The sequence below is a fragment of the Pollicipes pollicipes genome, unplaced genomic scaffold (genome assembly GCF_011947565.3).
Source record: "Pollicipes pollicipes isolate AB1234 unplaced genomic scaffold, Ppol_2.1 Scaffold_2555;HRSCAF=2994_pilon_pilon_pilon, whole genome shotgun sequence".
Classification (NCBI taxonomy): Eukaryota; Metazoa; Arthropoda; class Thecostraca; order Pollicipedomorpha; family Pollicipedidae; genus Pollicipes; species Pollicipes pollicipes.
The window spans coordinates 19768628-19785848 of NW_023596136.1; the positions used below are offsets into that span (position 1 = coordinate 19768628).

General features: G+C 50.3%; 1 protein-coding gene across 1 annotated transcript; it reads left to right on the forward strand.

Annotated features, from left to right (window-relative positions):
* Positions 1–7914: 7914 nt before the first annotated feature.
* On the forward strand, positions 7915–15658 carry LOC119098868 (serine/arginine repetitive matrix protein 1). Its single transcript, XM_037221916.1, has 7 exons — positions 7915–7975; positions 9004–9147; positions 9498–9662; positions 10236–10961; positions 11214–11371; positions 11848–12129; positions 14404–15658. The coding sequence occupies exons 2-7, from the start codon at positions 9066–9068 to the stop codon at positions 14539–14541; spliced, it is 1551 nt and encodes a 516-aa protein (XP_037077811.1). The 5' UTR covers positions 7915–7975; positions 9004–9065; the 3' UTR covers positions 14542–15658.
* Positions 15659–17221: the final 1563 nt, after the last annotated feature.

The window sequence follows — 17221 nt, forward strand, 5'->3', positions numbered from 1 at the left end:
GTCTTATCCTGGCAACACCTGCAAATGACGCAGCCAATATCACAAACGATCGAAGTGGTTAAGGATCGCCCTACTTTACCGTACTTTTGGGCTAAATTATTTCCATGGCACAACATCGTGAGCGCCGCAACATTGTTCTTATCACGTCATACCGTGATAGTCGCGTGTGCATACGCTAACTTCATGACACAGCAATACCACTATAAAGCGCACAGCTAGAGCAATCATTACCGCTGCTGCTCCAACGGATATCGCATCGTGCTTTTCCTAACGCAGATTTTAAAACGTGGTAAGACTAAAGACGTGAGAGTGCCTTTCCACTGTTATATTTGTGGCAAAGTTCGGGCTTAACAAGGGTTCATTCGGAGACAAATACCTCATAGTGCTGAATGTACGTGATATTGATGCAATCGAAAACAACGAGGAAATGTGGGAACTTTTTTAAGTGTTCGGATATTGGTTCAAATAACCGTGTTTGAATTTGAGATGCCTTGCCGTTCTCGTAAAAAGTCTTAGGCAGGGGAGGCAGGGCAATCCAATGTCATGGGCAAGGCACTCCAATGCCAGTCAGAGGGCCCTGCGCGCTAATCAGGGGCCTCCTGGATCAATAAAGGCCTATATGTCGCTCAGACACTACCAGCAACGCACAATCCTACGTTAACACGCGCTCGGGTGGCCGGCTAGATGCCCTTCGCTCGGGTGGGGGGGGGGGCGAGGGGGGCAATCTCAGGAGAGTCAAATTGACCCCCTGAGATCTCGGGAACTAAGCAAGCCAGAGATACCAAATTTACAGGGTGTGTTGAACTGTACGTGAAATCTCTTAGGTCAACGTTTCAGATTTCTAGATCATGAAATTCGGGTCAAAAAGTTCAAACAAAGTCAAGTTCCAGGTTGGTCTCCAAAGTGCCCCCAGAACGTAGATCACTGTTTCTAAGCAAAAGGTCACATTCCCATTTAAGGCCAGTGACCTTGGTCGGTCTTTGGAACGTCAAGGTGGCCAAAATCATACAAGATTGCTTTGAGTTTTGCATTTGACTAAGCGACAAAGATTACGCTACGCAGCACGCTCCCAAAACAAAATGTTGACATAGGTCCTTTTAGGTCAATGACCTATTCTGACCTCTAAAGCAGTTCATGGAAGATACATAATGCGGTTCCTGCTATCAATAAACTCGAAAGGAGCACCAGAAACTATCCCATACAGCAAACCCCTAGAGTAACAGACAGGCTGGTTTTGACCTTGGTATGACTTTCATACCTGACCTTAGGTCAATGAAATTTGCTCATTCAACTGTTGCATTGCCTAAAAAGCATCTCAGATATGTATGGCTTCGCCTAACATGCCGTTGTTGGATCACATTGAAGGATTTCCTAGAAATTGCCTTCGCTGAAACCATGGCCTGACTTTGGCCTGCCATAGGTCAGCGACCTTACAAGGTACATCTCAATTTTTGATGCCAAACCACCCGCTAGTCAATTGTCTACAACGGTTCAAAATTTGGAGCGGCTACGCCGCGCCGTTCGGAAACCATTCTGGAAAAACCTTCGGGGGTCAATTTGACTTCCACCCGAGCGTTCGTTAAACCTGTAAAGATCCTAGGTCGCGTTACTCGCGACCGCTGACGCCCACACGTCCACAGGCAGCGAGTTCCATTTGCTAGATGAGCGAGACATGAACGACTGGCTTCAAAACTCAATGCGGACACGGGGCAGCTGTAGCTGCTCGACGGCAGCTGCTCTAGTAGCACGAGCGGACACATCAGAGCGGCGCACTACGCGCTCTCGTCACATCTCCGGCGCGTGGGTGGGAATCTTACCCACGACTGTAATATCACGTCCACATATAATTTGGCGATTTGGGCCATGTTATTTGGTGCAACGTGGGTGGGTCTCGTGTGAGTCTGGTAAGTCTGGTGACGTCAGCTCTACATAGTAACCTGCATTTGAGAAAGCAGTCACGGAAGGCACTCTAACCTGTGCCAGTCTACATATCTGCTGGCCCTTTTGGCATATACTTTTATCAATCGCTTCTCAGCACAATAGTTCGTCAGCTATCGTGAAAGAATGCACCTCGGGTCGCTACGGTGGTCTCCTTCATGGTGGCAAGGGTAGCGGATTAAGTGTAGTGGAGAGCATGGCCCGACTTTACAGATAATGCAACTTGTCACATGAAATCGCAGGCAAAGCTATCAGTTATGAACCGATTTTAGTTCCAAATCAACTATGTCAACTACCACCACCGCATTCTAAAGCGGGCGAAGCAATGTAACCGCTAGCATTATTAAGGCCACCTTAATGAAAAAAGTCACATTGGTGGTCATGTGATGAACGCTGTTCTTAAAGGGGACCGGGAGTTTCTGAGATCGGAGACGGTTACCATTTTATTAGAATTGCTTGGATCGATAGTATGGTATGGTTCCATGGTTCCATGGCTACCCACACAAAACGTAAGCCACTATGGTGACCTGGGGTTGCAGAGTTCCTAGCAGCTGATATAGTCATGCTCCCCGATAGTCAAACGGTAGAAGGTCGCGACGATCCGACTGGTAGCTAATGAAATCGGAGACGGTTGCAATATCTGCTATGGTTTCCATTTTCCCTCTCCTCCTCTCATCGAAGGTCGTCATGGTGACCACTGGCTGGAGGTCGCCAAGTCGCTATATTTGGGCCAACTCCTGAGGGCATACAACTACGAGTCGCATGGTGACTATCGTTTGAAGCTCAGGGCAGCGGTTTCTGCAAGTTTCAACACGGCTGCGACGCCCTCCCATGGCTATCCCATGAAATGATAACTGGACATGAATGGCGACTGAACAGGTGACTGTGGGTGAGACGAGGATGACAACATCACAAACACACTGCGACCACTGCTCTCTGCTTGTCTTGGCAACATGTCGCCAATGGTTGGAGGCAAGGCTAGTTGGAGGATAGGTTTGATTCGATACGCTTGGCTGGCGCGTGAAATATTCCACCGATTCTGAAAATACTAAACGAAACAAACTTTCGTTAAAGGAAGAACATCCCCTAGTGCCAAAGACACTGCCAGAGACGTTGGTAGACGGATGCCTGTATTCACTAGGGCATCGGCGAGGACATTTCCCACGATGCCACAGTGTCCCGATATTCATAGAAAGGTCACGTGCTTGTCGGAGGACAGAAAAAAACACTATGTCATAAATGTCATGCACTCCCGGGTGTCTGAAATCATCGAGTCGCTCAAGGGTCTGCGGTAATGCTTTGGAGTCAGCGCATGCAGTAGCCTGAGGAATACGTTTGAGTCCGATATGTAACAGTACTTATTTGATAGCATACACTTCTGCACAGGACACTAACGCACACACGTGTTCAAGTCTGGAAGACATCCGGCGAGTCAGAACTCCAAACCAACGGCTGCTGCACCTATCTTGCCGCTGTGAACAGATAATTCCGTGTGATAGAAAATAGTCTCGGCGAGCGTGTTTCTGTAGTTCAGGAATATAAATTGTCCGTCAACAGAAGGCACTTTTGATTGGTTAAAAACTAAATAGATACACTACTGAGAGCTCACTGTAAAGCCAGAAAAGGGTCAATGGAGACCTGCGATGCTGAAATGTCTTGTTTGATTGCATCGGCAATACGAAGTTCCTATCCCAAAATGTGATAAACATGCCAATAGCAGGTCATTGATGATGACCTGATGGGGGTCATGGCATGATCATGGGGTCATGACAGATGAGGTCATCGATGACCCAAAGTCATGAATGGCTAGGGGAATCGCACACCACAAATGGATGACGAGTTTTTTTAAGATAACAGTACAAGAATTCGTATTGGTACCACCAATGTGGCCACTACAATACAATATCTAGGCCACGGCGCGACTGAACGGCTCCGATTAGCTTGCTACGCAATTCGCGGCGCCGCCAGCAGGTAGCGAGAGGAGCCGTGGCCGGTGCGGCCGCCAGGGGGCGGACAGGGCGCTGCAACCGCCAGGCGACCGCCAGCCTCGTCGCGCGTCTATTGGAACGCTCCGCACCGCACGGTGTGGAGTGCTAACGCCACCTGGCTTCTCTGCAGGGTGGGTCCGAGGGTGTTGACCATTGAGCTCAAGAATGCCATTTCCTCGCGGCCCCCTCCCTTCTTGTCAGGGTGAGATGCAGGCGACGCCATGTAGTCTCAGCAGTTGAGCGCGCCGCAAAGCTCCAATGACACACACTCAGAGGGGTCACGGCCTTGGGAAGGTGGAGTCAGTCTTATTTGATTTTGTGCTTTTTGCCTAATGCTTGTTCAAAGTGCAAAGTGCACGTAGCTTCCAAATTTATCCGTCAGTCGTATTTTAACACACACATGATTATCTTGTATCTTTTCTTCCTTCGTGTATGGGTGTTGAAACAGGTGGGGGGGGGGGGGGGGGGGCAGGGGCCCATGGCCTGCTGCCCCTGTTTTTAAGGTGGGGGTCAGCAGTGTTGACTGCCCCCCCCCCCCCCACTTTTCAGATTAAGGTCGTGTTTAGCTTATTTTAGCACAATATTTAACATACATGCCGAGTTGCCTAGTTCCCCAGCCATCTTCTTCAAGATGCGTCACCTTTTTTCGTTTGCTCATTGGCCACCGCTTAGCGTCACGGACACAAGACCGACGCCGCGCGGCCTATGGAGACTGCTACGCCGGGTGGCGAGGCTGTTGTTGCTATGACTTGCGAGCACGCATGTTCACAACCGTATTACATGATTTTTTATCAGTAATAAATTCTGCCTGCATCTTGAACATTTCAAAACGAACCCAAATTAGCCACGTGAATACAAATTTGGGTCTCCATTTCATCTACAATCTACGTTCAGGGAGCCCCCAATATCTCAGAAGAGGACAGACAAATTTGGAACTGTGGTCTATGTGACAATTATTAAACTACCTGCGGCGATCAGGAATATTGTTGCGTCAGTGAGGGTTCCTGTACAGATCCGGAGCCGACTGCGCGGGTCAGAAGGTCCCCATGTCAGGGAGGGGAACAACGTGATGCGACATATCCTTCTAGTGGCCTCCGGATCGATTAGGAGATCCCGCCCCGTGTCGCCAGAATGACAGCCAGAAGACACTTCACGATGGGACGGAGTGGTCCTTCAGCCCTTGACCGCGAACGGTAATGTGCGCCTGGTGTTCCACTTAACTTCCCTTGCCTGCAAGAAAATAAGGGGTCTCGTTATTGTAAAGTAGAGTTGGGGTCTCATTGTTGTTGAATATAGTGGGTCGAAATAAGTACAGATATAGCCAACAAGGCCATCCCATGTTTGCCTGAGAACGTATATTTTTCGGAATGGAATAGTTAAACGAATTACATGAAAAGGTTTGAACGTGCCCGCCCGCAGCCTCGAGAGCAAGGACAGCAATGGCCCGAGTTGCAGCTTCCGTAAAACCGAACGGTGTCCGCCACTGCAAGTGCCACCAGACGGCGGGCGCCGTGTTTATTTGTTTTTCTGGACAAATTAACAGTTAAAGGAACACGAAAAACTGAGATTCTGCCTCTACTCTTCCAGTTCCATCACCAGATTCCAGCGCCGTCTCGCGGTGCTTTAAGGGCCAGTCCGCTCTTATCATCAGTCTAAATATCACACACGTGAAATAAGTCCCCAGACTGCCTCCTCAATGCCAGATTTGTTATACTAAAGCGTTTAAAGGTAATTTGTCAAACACGACATTATTTTCGTCCACCCGTTGGGCACGACTCAGTCCCAGCTGCTGAACCGACGCTGCACGGCGTACGGAGACTGCAACGCCTGGCGTCCAGGTTTTTGTTCCTTAGATTTGCGAGTGCGCATGCTCAAAATTGTGTCACATGCTTTGTATTCTTTATGGATTGAAGTTTCAAAGGCATTGATTTCAGAATCATCGTCATTTTCGTTCACCGGCTGGCCACGGCCAAAAGTTAGCCACTGGACCAGCGCTCCACAGACTATGGAGACTGCAACGCCTGATGGCGAGATTTTTGTTGCTGAGATTCGCGAGCGCCCATGTTAAAAAACCGCGTTACATAGATCGTATCACTTATCGATTCTGACTGAGTGTTTAATATTTCCAGACAAACATGGCTTAGTCATGTTAATACACATTGTTGACTACTCCATCTGCATTCCAATTTTCATTTTCAAACTTTGAACAAGCATACCGATCACCGTTTGCCTTCGCAATGTCCTCAATGTCCGTAGAACCCGGATGAAAATTCTCACGAAGCCTGAGTTCTGCCGGTTTTCAGAGAGTCTACTAAACCAATGCAAATTAATGGCGCCAGTGATTTAATCCACGCGGTCGTTCAACCCATGATTACGACAGTTTATTGACTTCAAAATACAAACAGAATTGATCTGACGGTAGCTGTTCGTTTCTGTTCTGATTACAATATAAAAATAACAATAAAGCGAGGCAAGCCATATCTCTTGAGAACAAGTGAGCTACATCCGGATTTTTTTTTCTGGGGGGAGGGGGGTCGCCATAAGAAGGGCTTTTCAACCCTGTAGGCTCTGGCTACGCCCCTGCCTACACACAAAAGCAGATCAAGTCGTCTACGTTGAAGGATTGACAAATGTCCGTTTGGCCTATTCATACCAAACAGCTTCCCGGAGGCTTTTTCTACGGTGGTGAGGTGTAAGGGAAGATAAGGCGGTAAAAGATACTGTTGCAGGTTTCCAACATATGCTTTACACATCAATTAACAGTAATGCTGGCCCAGAAATGTGCAGCAAAGCAGCCATACTATCAGTTCGCAGTCATTCAGGAGACAGCCGGGCCAGGACAGTGCCCGCCGACGGCGGACGGAAGCAGGGCTCAGATAAGGAATATATGGCAGAAGGACCTTCATTCTGTGGCTGGATTTTCAAAGAAGACTGTCCAGTTTTATGGCTTTTGTCACACTGTTTTTGGCAGTTTCAAGCTTCCGAATTTGTTTCCACATACAATGCTGCGACAAGTCTTATCTCTTGAAAAGCAGCCAGCGAAATGAAGGCACATGAAAAATATGTTGCATTATGAGCCATCGATTCACGTTCAAAATTCGAACCAACCTATGTCCGAGCCGTATTTTGGCATCTACCCTGTGGAGGCAGACGCCTCATTAACCTAAACTGCCTACCCGCTCGTGGAATTTTGCCTCTCCAGGAAAGACAACGTTGAAATGGACAAATAATCTTGGAAAGCTGGATAGCCTTGTCTGCCGAATGACATAGATGAGTCGAATAGGCAAGATTGTGTACCAGTGAGAAACACCTCTAGATGCACACCTAGAATAACAGCCATTACATCTGAATAAAGAGCGAAGACAACCTCCATCTTCACCCCGCGGTCATCAGGCTTACGTTCCAGAAAAAGTTCCTGAAGTACGCCGTGAGCTTGCCCCCCCCCCCCCCACTTTTTGAAACGTTCCTACGCCTATGCTCTCGTGCATGGTACCGAGGTTGTTCTACGGTGAATGAATAGTTGGCCAACCAGGCTGCATGCAACAATGGTGTAGCAGGCGGTGTTTAACCTGTTGCGTTTAACGTTCGGAACACATCGCAGCGGCGCGTCCGGCCAGCGTGTCGCCGTCTCGTTTGAGGTGGAAGGCCCAGGCTGCTGCAAGCCAAATGACAAAGTTTTTGTTGGGCGTGTAGCATAGACGAACTTTACAATCTGACGCCCACCTGTCCATGGAAGTTCACAAGCTGCACTGAAATGAAAGTTTCCATGGTGATCTGAGGTTACCTTATTCGTAACAGCGCATGAAACTATTGAAAAAGTAACAAAACTTGTTCGAAAATGAGCTGAATACTTAGAGGGTAACGTGTTCGGCATAAATTGTAACAGAACAGCGGTTAAGTCATAGCCTCATTGCATTGATTTTGGCGCATGACAGACATTCCGAGTGTGTGAAGTGTGAACACCGCAAAGGCGTCGGGGCTCCCGTTGGTTGGGTGGAGGAGGCAGCGCTAGTTTAGCAGTTGTCAAGCTTTTATTCTGCAAAATTGTGGTACGTATGACATAACCCATTGGAAGATTTTCTGCATCGTAGTTTTGTTTTGTTGTTTATTAACGTTATTTGCAATGGAACAAGTAACAAACAACACAAGGTCGACAACAAAGTGTCACTGCTTCGAGAGAATGGACGTGTTTTTATCCATTATTGGGAATGCACCTGCGTGCCATACATTTTAAAACTTTAGTATTATATCTATTAAATGCCACAGGAACGATTGACCCTTGAGATTTAGTGGTGTGCAATGTGAATGCTGGAACATAAATGTTAAGGGGATGTATACTATGAGTACAAAAAGTAGTTCTGCCAACAAAACAGATATCATGTGCGACTGACCCAAGTAATGTTACCATGCTACTGCACACATCCCCAATGTCTTTTTACTGCTTTTTGTGGGGGCAAATGCATACAATAATGTACCTGTGGAAGGTACAGTATGAATATGATTTGCATTAAGTAACTGGCAAGCTAATAAACAGTTTATGAGTTGGGATAGGATGCAAATAGCTAATAAAGTGATATGTTTAGATGAATAAGTAGATCATTGCTTGATTAGGATTTGATAAAGTAATAACTTTTAAATTTATATTTATTCTGATAAATTAGTATAGGCAAACATCAATCATGTTTTGTCCTTCACCCTGTGTCCCTTTGTGTCCATCACACAGTTACTACTATCCTGTTTTTCAAGCTTACATTCTGGTTCATTGTGGTAGGTATGACAGTGCTGCAAAAAAGTTAATCTAGGATGATGCCAGGTACCTTCAGATGTACCAATGTGTGGCCATTGATTACTGTTACTTATCACTGTTTATTGTTCAATTCCATGTCTAATGGGTCCTAATACTATTTTTAAAATTTCCAAGCAATTTTGTCCGAGCAATTTTGTCCAATACCCTTTTTCCAAGCATTGTTGACCCACCCGTTTGTCAGGCCCAATGCCCCTATGTGTATTTGTGAGAACTGATAATAAAGTCCTGTTTGCCATGTAGTAACAATAGTTATCAACCTCTGCCCTCCAGCAAGAAAGAACCTTCTGATTTCAGGTCTGCTGAAATAGATTGACTATTAGAGTGCATACATAATGGAAGGCTTGAGGTCTGAAATCAGCCAGAAGATAAAGAAAGCAATCCAAGCCAAGCTAGTTGAGCTGGGGGTTACCATTGGTAAGGCCCATCATCTTGTGCATATTGATGTGAACCTCTGAAGCTTCTCTCATTGTTGGTGGTGAGGCTTTCCTATTTTGTTCCATGTGGAGCTGGAGGTTAGCATTGGCAAGGCATATCATGTTAAGCACATTGATTTAAATGTCTGAGGCTTCCCTCACTGGTGATGGTGAGACTTCATGATTATAATAGTAATTGAGACTCCTTTAATGTGAAGAGTGAACATAAAGCATAGCTACCTCATAAAAGATCACACAAGTAGTGGTAGTTGATCAGTACTCGGCAAATTAGGTTGTGGTACAAGCCATCTATGCAGTGTTTTGATTGATTTTCATTCTGCTGTCCACCAGATGAAGAACTTCCAGACTATGTCATGGTGCTGGTGGTAAACAAGAAATCCAAGAAGCAGATGGAGGATGATCTGTCTCTTTTCCTGCTCGAACACACAAAGGCATTTGTGGAGTGGCTTCAGGAGATCCTTGGCCGACTTCAGGCCATGAGTGTCCAGGCAAAAGGTGAATGTTTTATGGTGATGACCAGCAGAATATGTTTTATGGATGCTGGCAAATGGGAGCTTTGGCATAACTAACTTGCTACTGCTATGGTTGGTCGTTTTTATTTCACTTCTTGGAACTTCAGATGTACAGACTGGAGTTAGCAGTTAAGTGAGGAAACAGGCCAGGCCCTGTGGTGCTCCTGTTGGTGAGGTCCCCAAAAGTACCCCAAAGGTCCCCAAAATGGTCCTCACTGGCCTCATGAAGCCAGTGAGGAACATTTTGCATGTAGAGGAGTCAGTATTAATAGCCCTATTCCATGTATAACAAACAAACTATCTCCATCTATCTTTCCACTCTCCAAGAGAATGGAGAGATAGATGTGATATTTCTGATTCATGCCTGCATCAAGATGAATACAAATATTCATGTTGATAGACCAATCTAGCCGAAACATTACATCCATCTCTCCATTATCCTGTTTATTCTATGAGGAATAAAGCTATTAATACTGTCCCATCTTGAAGTTAACCATGTTTAGTGGGCACGACTCCTCACGGTTGTGTGCGTAAACATGAATATCTCTTATTTCAGAAAAGACTAAGACAGCGTCTACCAAAACACCACTGCAAGATACGGCCGAAACGAAGGAGAGAAAACGGTCATCCTCATTATCTCAACCTGAAAATGAAAAGAAAAGTCGAAGAGAAAGTGAGAAAGGGCAGACCTCCAAATCAAAACAAGTGTCATCACCTTTGCCAAAGGAGTCAAAGCCCGACGTCCCTTCCGACCCACCCCTCCCTTGCGCCCGGTCCAGAGAGGCGTCACGTGACAGCTCTGAGACACGTGACTGGTCCAACTCTCGCGGCGCCTCTAACGAACCTGGCAAGATCTCATCACGTGATCGCCCCAAGTTTCGCAACACGTTCAACGAATGCGGCCGATCTCCGTCACGGGACCGTCCGAAGTCCCGTCACAGCTCAGACGAATCCGGCGAGCCCGAGTCACGTGACCCTCCCAAATTCCGGAACACCTTTAAAGAGTTCGGCGACTCCGTATCGCGTGACCGTCCGAAGTCTCGGCATGCTTCAGACGAATCTGGCGAGCCAGGCAAGTCGCGTGACCGGCCCTCGTCCCGGCACGTCTCTGGCAGGGCCGGCGAGACAGAGTCACGTGACGGTGACGAGATCAGTGAGCCCATCACACCTGGTGACCGGAGGGGAGCGGAGGAGCCGCCCGGTCGGCGACACCCGCGCATTTCGTTCCCCTCGGACGACAGCGGGGGCGCGCACCACAGTGCCAGGAACGGCGGCCCTGCAGGTACAGTGGCGGTAGTCCTGGGCTGCTCGACGCTAGGCTGTGGCCATGTCTTGGTTCTTTGTGCTGTAACGCTGAAAGACAGCGACGTTCTAAGCGACCTTCGTTTTCAGAAATACTTGCTCTTTATGTCGGATTGACGGTCTAGCGTTGCGCGCGGAGGCGACACGACAGGCGCGACGGTGCGGTACCATGCTGCCCACACGTCCGTCTCCGCTGAGTACGCCGCAGTGGGACCTGTGCCCTGCTCGCCAGGGCGCGCGGCGGCGGACGGGGTGCCATCGCCCGCCTCGACAGCGATGCCTGGCGGCCGGGTGATTAACCTGCGCGAGGAGTCGTCCTTCGCCGCCCCGCGCCGTTCACGCTCGCGGTCTCCGGTTCGTCGCGCCGCGGGGGACGACGCACCGTCCAAGGTATGGCTGGTTCGTTGTCCGATGTGTGGCGGAGGAGTTTGATCTGGCTGTCTTGCTCTGCAGGGGAAGTGATGTCAAGGAAGCGAGCTGTAGTGTTGTGTCATCGATGCTGATCCCTGGTGGAAACACCACCGCGGGGTGGAAGATCCACCTAGCAATGGGTGGTGAATGCATGCTTGTTAAACACCCGTTCTTTCTCCGTCTTCCGTGGAGGGGTTATGCTTCTGACATTGCGGAGCCTGCATGTGACGTTCCTGCGCGGGGCAAATTTTGTGTGTGGTCGAACCTGCTGTGCGATGTACATTCGTTTGGTTCTCTTGCCTCTGGGGTGGCAGTTGCGAAATGTCTTTCATCGTGTTTGATCCTGAGCGTGATGAGGAATGCCATGTTGACCTGGCTGGGTGGGTTGTCTGTGTAGACGGGGACTCGTCCGTTGCCGTGTTTGGCGCCTGACCCGCGACCTCGCCGCACGGCAGAGCCGCTCCGGTCGGCGCGGACCGCAGTCGACCGTGGGCGCCGTCCTCTCGCGTCCTCCGGCGGCCGAGGACGAGGAGGAGGCGGCGACGCCGGCGGGCGCGGTGGCCAGCGCGGTGCGCGTGACGGAGCGTCCCCGGCCGCCGGCCGACCTGCTGCCGCGGCCGGCCATCCTCATCAAGGCGATGCGCGACGCCCAGCGCTCGACAGGCGCGGCTGGCCGCTCTCCGGCGCCCGAGGAGGCTCGGGACCGCGCGCCGCCGCCGCCGCCGCCCGTCGGCAAGGTCCGTGGTGGTGGCCGCTCTGGTCCCGTGAGTGGGGAGGCAGGCATGGGGACCAGCTTCGGCTTCGACCTCGGCTAGCGAAGCCGCAGTTTTATCACGATCGCTCCAGTCTTGTATTCGGCTGTGAGCCACTCTCGATGGGTGGTTTCAGCTTCCTGCCATTTTTAGCAGTTGCCTTCGACGTCGTTGCTAATTTTGCAACATTTTAACAGCTTAACGGCTTAACGGCTTTAACAGCTTTAACGGCTTCGGCTGTAGACTGTTTTTGAGTGATGGCTCTGGCTTTGGCTTGACAAGATCCCGTTGCAGTTGCTGACCTCGGCTTTCTCGCATTTGGTCACTGCAGTTAGGACTTGGTTTCCCGAAAAGTGTTTTACCCGTCTGCCACCCCAATACACATAACTTTTTTAGGCTGTCACGCTTCCATGGCTGAAAGACAAAAATCAGCCGTCCATTCGCAGGATCAGCTGACAGCTGACGAGGGCCAGAGAAACAGCAGTCTGAATGTGGTGAACTTACTAGCATACGTTGATGAGGAATGTCCGAAAAACTGTTTCATCCAGAATGCCAACACGCCTCATTTCATTTGCACCTTAAGGCCTTGATGGCTTCTGTTCGCATGCGGTTTTAACAGATACTTGTTTATGCAAACAAGGTTTCCTCTTTTCCTAGATTCGGCTTTGGCTTTGCCCTGGTGGGGTGCCGGTAGTGTAGTGGTTAAGACGTATGCGTTAACGACTTCGCGTGTGGGAAATCAGAGGTACGGGGTTCGATTCCCCGTGGTGCCCGCCCTTCCTGCCAGGGTAAGAGGCAGGCGACGCCATATAGCCTCAGCAGCTGAGTGCGTCGCAAAAGCACTAATGACGTGACATGGCTTTGCCCTCGTGATTTTCAAGTGATGGTTTCAACTCTGGCTTCCCGTGTCTAAATTGGAGGTTGCTGACTTCGACTGGACTTCAGGCTATCAAAATTCGAAACCATAGGCTTTGCATTTCCAAATGCGAAAAAGCGATCTCAAAGCCACCGGCGTGAGCTGCGACTCCGGCGTCGTATGGCTACCTTGGCCTCAGATTCGACTTTGGAGCCCGAAGCCTCACCTCGCCTGCATGCCTGACGGATGGCAGGGGTGGGGAGCTTCAGCGGTTGTTTGTGTTCAGGTGTGGGGATGCGCATACGGGCACCGTCGCCACTAAATGTAGCTGCTCTCTGCCATGGCCGACAAAGCTGCTGTTTTGCGCGATGACTTACAAAGCTGCTGTTCTCCGCCATGGCTTACAAAGCTGCTGTTCTCCGCCGTGGATTACAAAGCTGCTGTTCTCCGCGATGACTTACAAAGCTGCTGTTCTCCGCAATGGCTTACAAGGCTGCTGTTCTCCGCCATGGCGTACAAAGATGCTGTTCTCCGCCGTGGCTTATTAAACTTTTGTTGGTACAGGAAAACAGATACCATACGGGATGTAGGGTTGCCGTTGTCCAATCTGGATGTCGCTGACTCTTGGAATTATAGATGTCTTTAGCTCGCACGCCATAAGACCAGGGCGGTGCTGCGGGAGGCAAGGAGCAGCCGTCCTCTTGCCGTTTACCAGAGGGGAAGCATATGTGTTTGCCCCGTTGAAATTCCAGGAGGCACCATTATGACGGCAAAGATCCCTGTTGATAAACACCAAAAGGAGAGCCCGCTGGGGACAATATCGGCCTCGTATGAGGATCTAGATGATCTCCATTGGGGACTGTCGGTCGATCGGAGGACCCAGATGATCGAAGAGGGAAGTTCCGACAGTCCAGGAGGAGGGCCCGTTGATAAAGACGGGAAGCCCCACTGAGCCGAAAGGAAATCTTATTCTGCTATGTATGCCTAAAAGGTACCTTTGAAAAGGTGGACGAGAAACGAAGGGCAAATTTTTAGATTGGTAATGGGCTAAGAGGCCCCCAGATTCCTTAAAAACCCTAGATCTGCTTGCCCATCCGGAAAAAAATATTGACACCGCATGAAAGCTGTCGTGAGCTGTGTCGGCTGTGTCAGAACGTACAGAAACAACAGACAGAACGCACAAAAACACACAATTTGGGATGACTGTCTTGTATCTTTGCGATGAGTGTTAAGATGTTGTTTATTTCGATGTGCGTAGGTATGTGCTTGACAGTTCGTCGAATGCGCGACGTTAAAATCCTTCGGCTCCTCAGCGTTTTTGAATCCAACATAGTGGCGCTTGTTTGAGGTTACACCTCATCTATCCCAGCAGTGTACATGACGCATGTTGCACCTTTTCCCAGAAGGAGCTGTTCACGCGGGACCTGCGCTCGCGTGAGAGGAGCTCGCGCGGCGTGGAGGCGCGCCGCGCCAGCGGTAGCTCCCCTGTCCCGCTGGCGGTCACCGTGCGAGCATCACCCGAGGGCTCGCCCGCCCACTGAGCGTCTGCAGTCTCCTGGTCACCAGCGTCCGAGCATCACCCGAGGGCTCGCCCGCCCACTGAGCGTCCGTCTCCAGTCCCCTGGTCACCAGCGTCCGAGCATCACCCGAGGGCTCGCCCGCCCACTGAGCGTCCGTCTCCAGTGGGCATCACCTGAGGGCTCGCCCGCCCACTGAGCGTCCGTCTCCAGTCCCCTGGCCGTCAGCGTCCGGGCATCACCTGAGGGCTCGCCCGCCCACTGAGCGTCCGTCTCCAGTCCCCCGGCCGTCAGCGTCCGGGCATCACCTGAGGGCTCGCCCGCCCACTGAGCGTCCGTCTCCAGTCCCCCGGCCGTCAGCGTCCGGGCATCACCTGAGGGCTCGCCCGCCCACTGAGCGTCCGTCTCCAGTCCCCTGGCCGTCAGCGTCCGGGCATCACCTGAGGGCTCGCCCGCCCACTGAGCGTCCGTCTCCAGTCCCCCGGCCGTCAGCGTCCGGGCATCACCTGAGGGCTCGCCCGCCCACTGAGCGTCCGTCTCCAGTCCCCTGGCCGTCAGCGTCCGGCGGCCCTGAGGGCTCGCCCGCCCACTGAGCGTCCGTCTCCAGTCCCCTGGCCGTCAGCGTCCGGCGGCCCTGAGGGCTCGCCCAGTCAGCGCGAGTTCCCACCCGACCGTAGGCCATGCAATGTCTGAGCGTTCCCGCCAGTTTCGTCCGGCGGCGGGAGCTGCTGCGCTGCCTGGCTCTGAGCGTTGGGTCGGGCGATGTGGCCACCCAGGTCGTATGCGCCATGCCCTCTGCGGTCGAGGTGTCAGCCAGCCAGCGGTGCCTGGTGTGGCCGGGGGAAACGTCACCGCCCGTCTGCCAATACGGTGCTACCCCTGCCTTGTCAGTGCTTCACTTCTTGACCACGGCAGATTTGGAGGCCACGGCCGTGGCACCAGCCGTAGGGGCGGTGCAGTGAGACTTCAGTTGCGGTTGGTGCGTTGCTTTGCCGCATTAGTGCATCTGCTCATTACGTGCGTTTACGGATTTTCTCACATCCTCATTTATAGTCAGGTGATACTCCGGGCGTCATTGTATGCGTGCTGAATGATTTGTGTTGATACAGGATGATTTGTGTTGAATACAACATGACGCCGAGCATAGTCAGGCTGCTGCGGATTAGCTGCACGGAAAGACCAGCTTAGGCCAAGTAAAGCCATATACAAAACCCTCCTACGGCAAGTTAATTACTATGAACATGTGTTCTTAACGTTTTGTAGTCCATCTCAGGTTCGACGTTTACTTTTTCCAGTCGTCAAAGAAAAAAAAACGTGGCGAATGGTGGAAATAAAGTGCAGGAGCCATAATAAGAGCAATGCATATTTTTACGCACATAACAGTTCAATATTGCGGTTAAAGGAGGATGAAAAGTCTCCTTTTATATTTGTTGGGTTGGCATGGCGGGCTTACGTACCGAATATTTATAACGAAGAACGTCCACCACACTACGTTCGTGGCCCATTACGTCAGGGTGGATGCCGCTCGATTCCGAAGCCCACTCCTGTACTTGGCAGTTGACGGGGACAGTGCAGTTTCCGACAGCTCACCGCTTCGCCAAGCTTTGTGTGTGGGATTGTTTCTCCGAGCCTCCATTAAGATGATCTCCGGTAGAGACGGGTCGAACGCAGGATAGGTCCCCGCTACTTTAAGGCCTTGCGTCGTTCCGCTCACCCGTGTGGAAGGAATGCGAGTAATGCGAAGGAAGCTGGGTGCGGGTAAGTTAGCTTACTGTTTAGCACAGGCATTTGCAACGCTAGGATCGGTGTTGAAAACGTCTTCACCTTCTTAACCTTGATGCCACGTGCTAAGATACCGGGCTGTCAACTTGGCCTCACTGGAGATACAAAATAGCAAATAAAAAACACATTCGCCTACTGCTTCTTCCAGTCTGTTTACATTAATTTCAACATGTTCGTGCCTACTTTGCTAAAACATCAAGTTCTATCAATAAGTCTACGCGTTGTATTTACTACGTCGTTACATTGCAAAACAGTACCTGAGCTTTGGATAGCACAATCTCGCGAGTTCCTACATTTGTATTCCTTCCCTTTGAATGGCACCAATGAGCTGGCACCGCACACTGATTTTGTGAAAATGAAAGGAAGGAATGATGCAAGTTGCCAAATGCACGGCAATCACTGCATCTAAATGGTGATGATTACGCGGCCGCATGATGCCTGGTTTGGATAGTGTTCCAAACGCATTTAACTGAAAGTTCTGCATATGGAAAATTGATGTCATTTGTACAAAATTGTTGTCGAGTCGGAAAGGAAGCCAAAGGATAAAAGATGGAAAGGAAAATCAAACAGCAGGGAAGCCAAAGGACAAATATTCGGCAGGGATCAAAGAGGAAAGAAAATAAGCCGAAGGACAGAACATTGGCAGGCCTTGTCGAGCTGTAGATCACATCGGATATGAAAAAACACACCAATAGTCAAAATGATTTACATCAGGAAAATCAGCACGATTGACGCCTGCTATGAGAAGTGGATAAAACTGGCTATGGGAAAGACAGGTGAGACTGGATAGGACTGAACAGGACGGGACATGAGCAGGCGGGAACGTACGAGGCCTGATCACACCAGAAGGGACCGAGCGAGAACAGACGAAATGAGACCGGATCGGATGGAGCCGGACGAGACCACATCGGACCAGATGGGA

Coding starts and splice junctions, on each gene's coding strand:
- LOC119098868 (XM_037221916.1), top strand. CDS start 9,066: ATGGAAGGCTTGAGGTCTGAAATCAGCCAGAAGATAAAGAAAGCAATC. Junction 9,148..9,497: donor TGAGCTGGGGGTTACCATTG/GTAAGGCCCATC, acceptor GCTGTCCACCAG/ATGAAGAACTTCCAGACTAT. Junction 11,372..11,847: donor GGGACGACGCACCGTCCAAG/GTATGGCTGGTT, acceptor GCCGCACGGCAG/AGCCGCTCCGGTCGGCGCGG.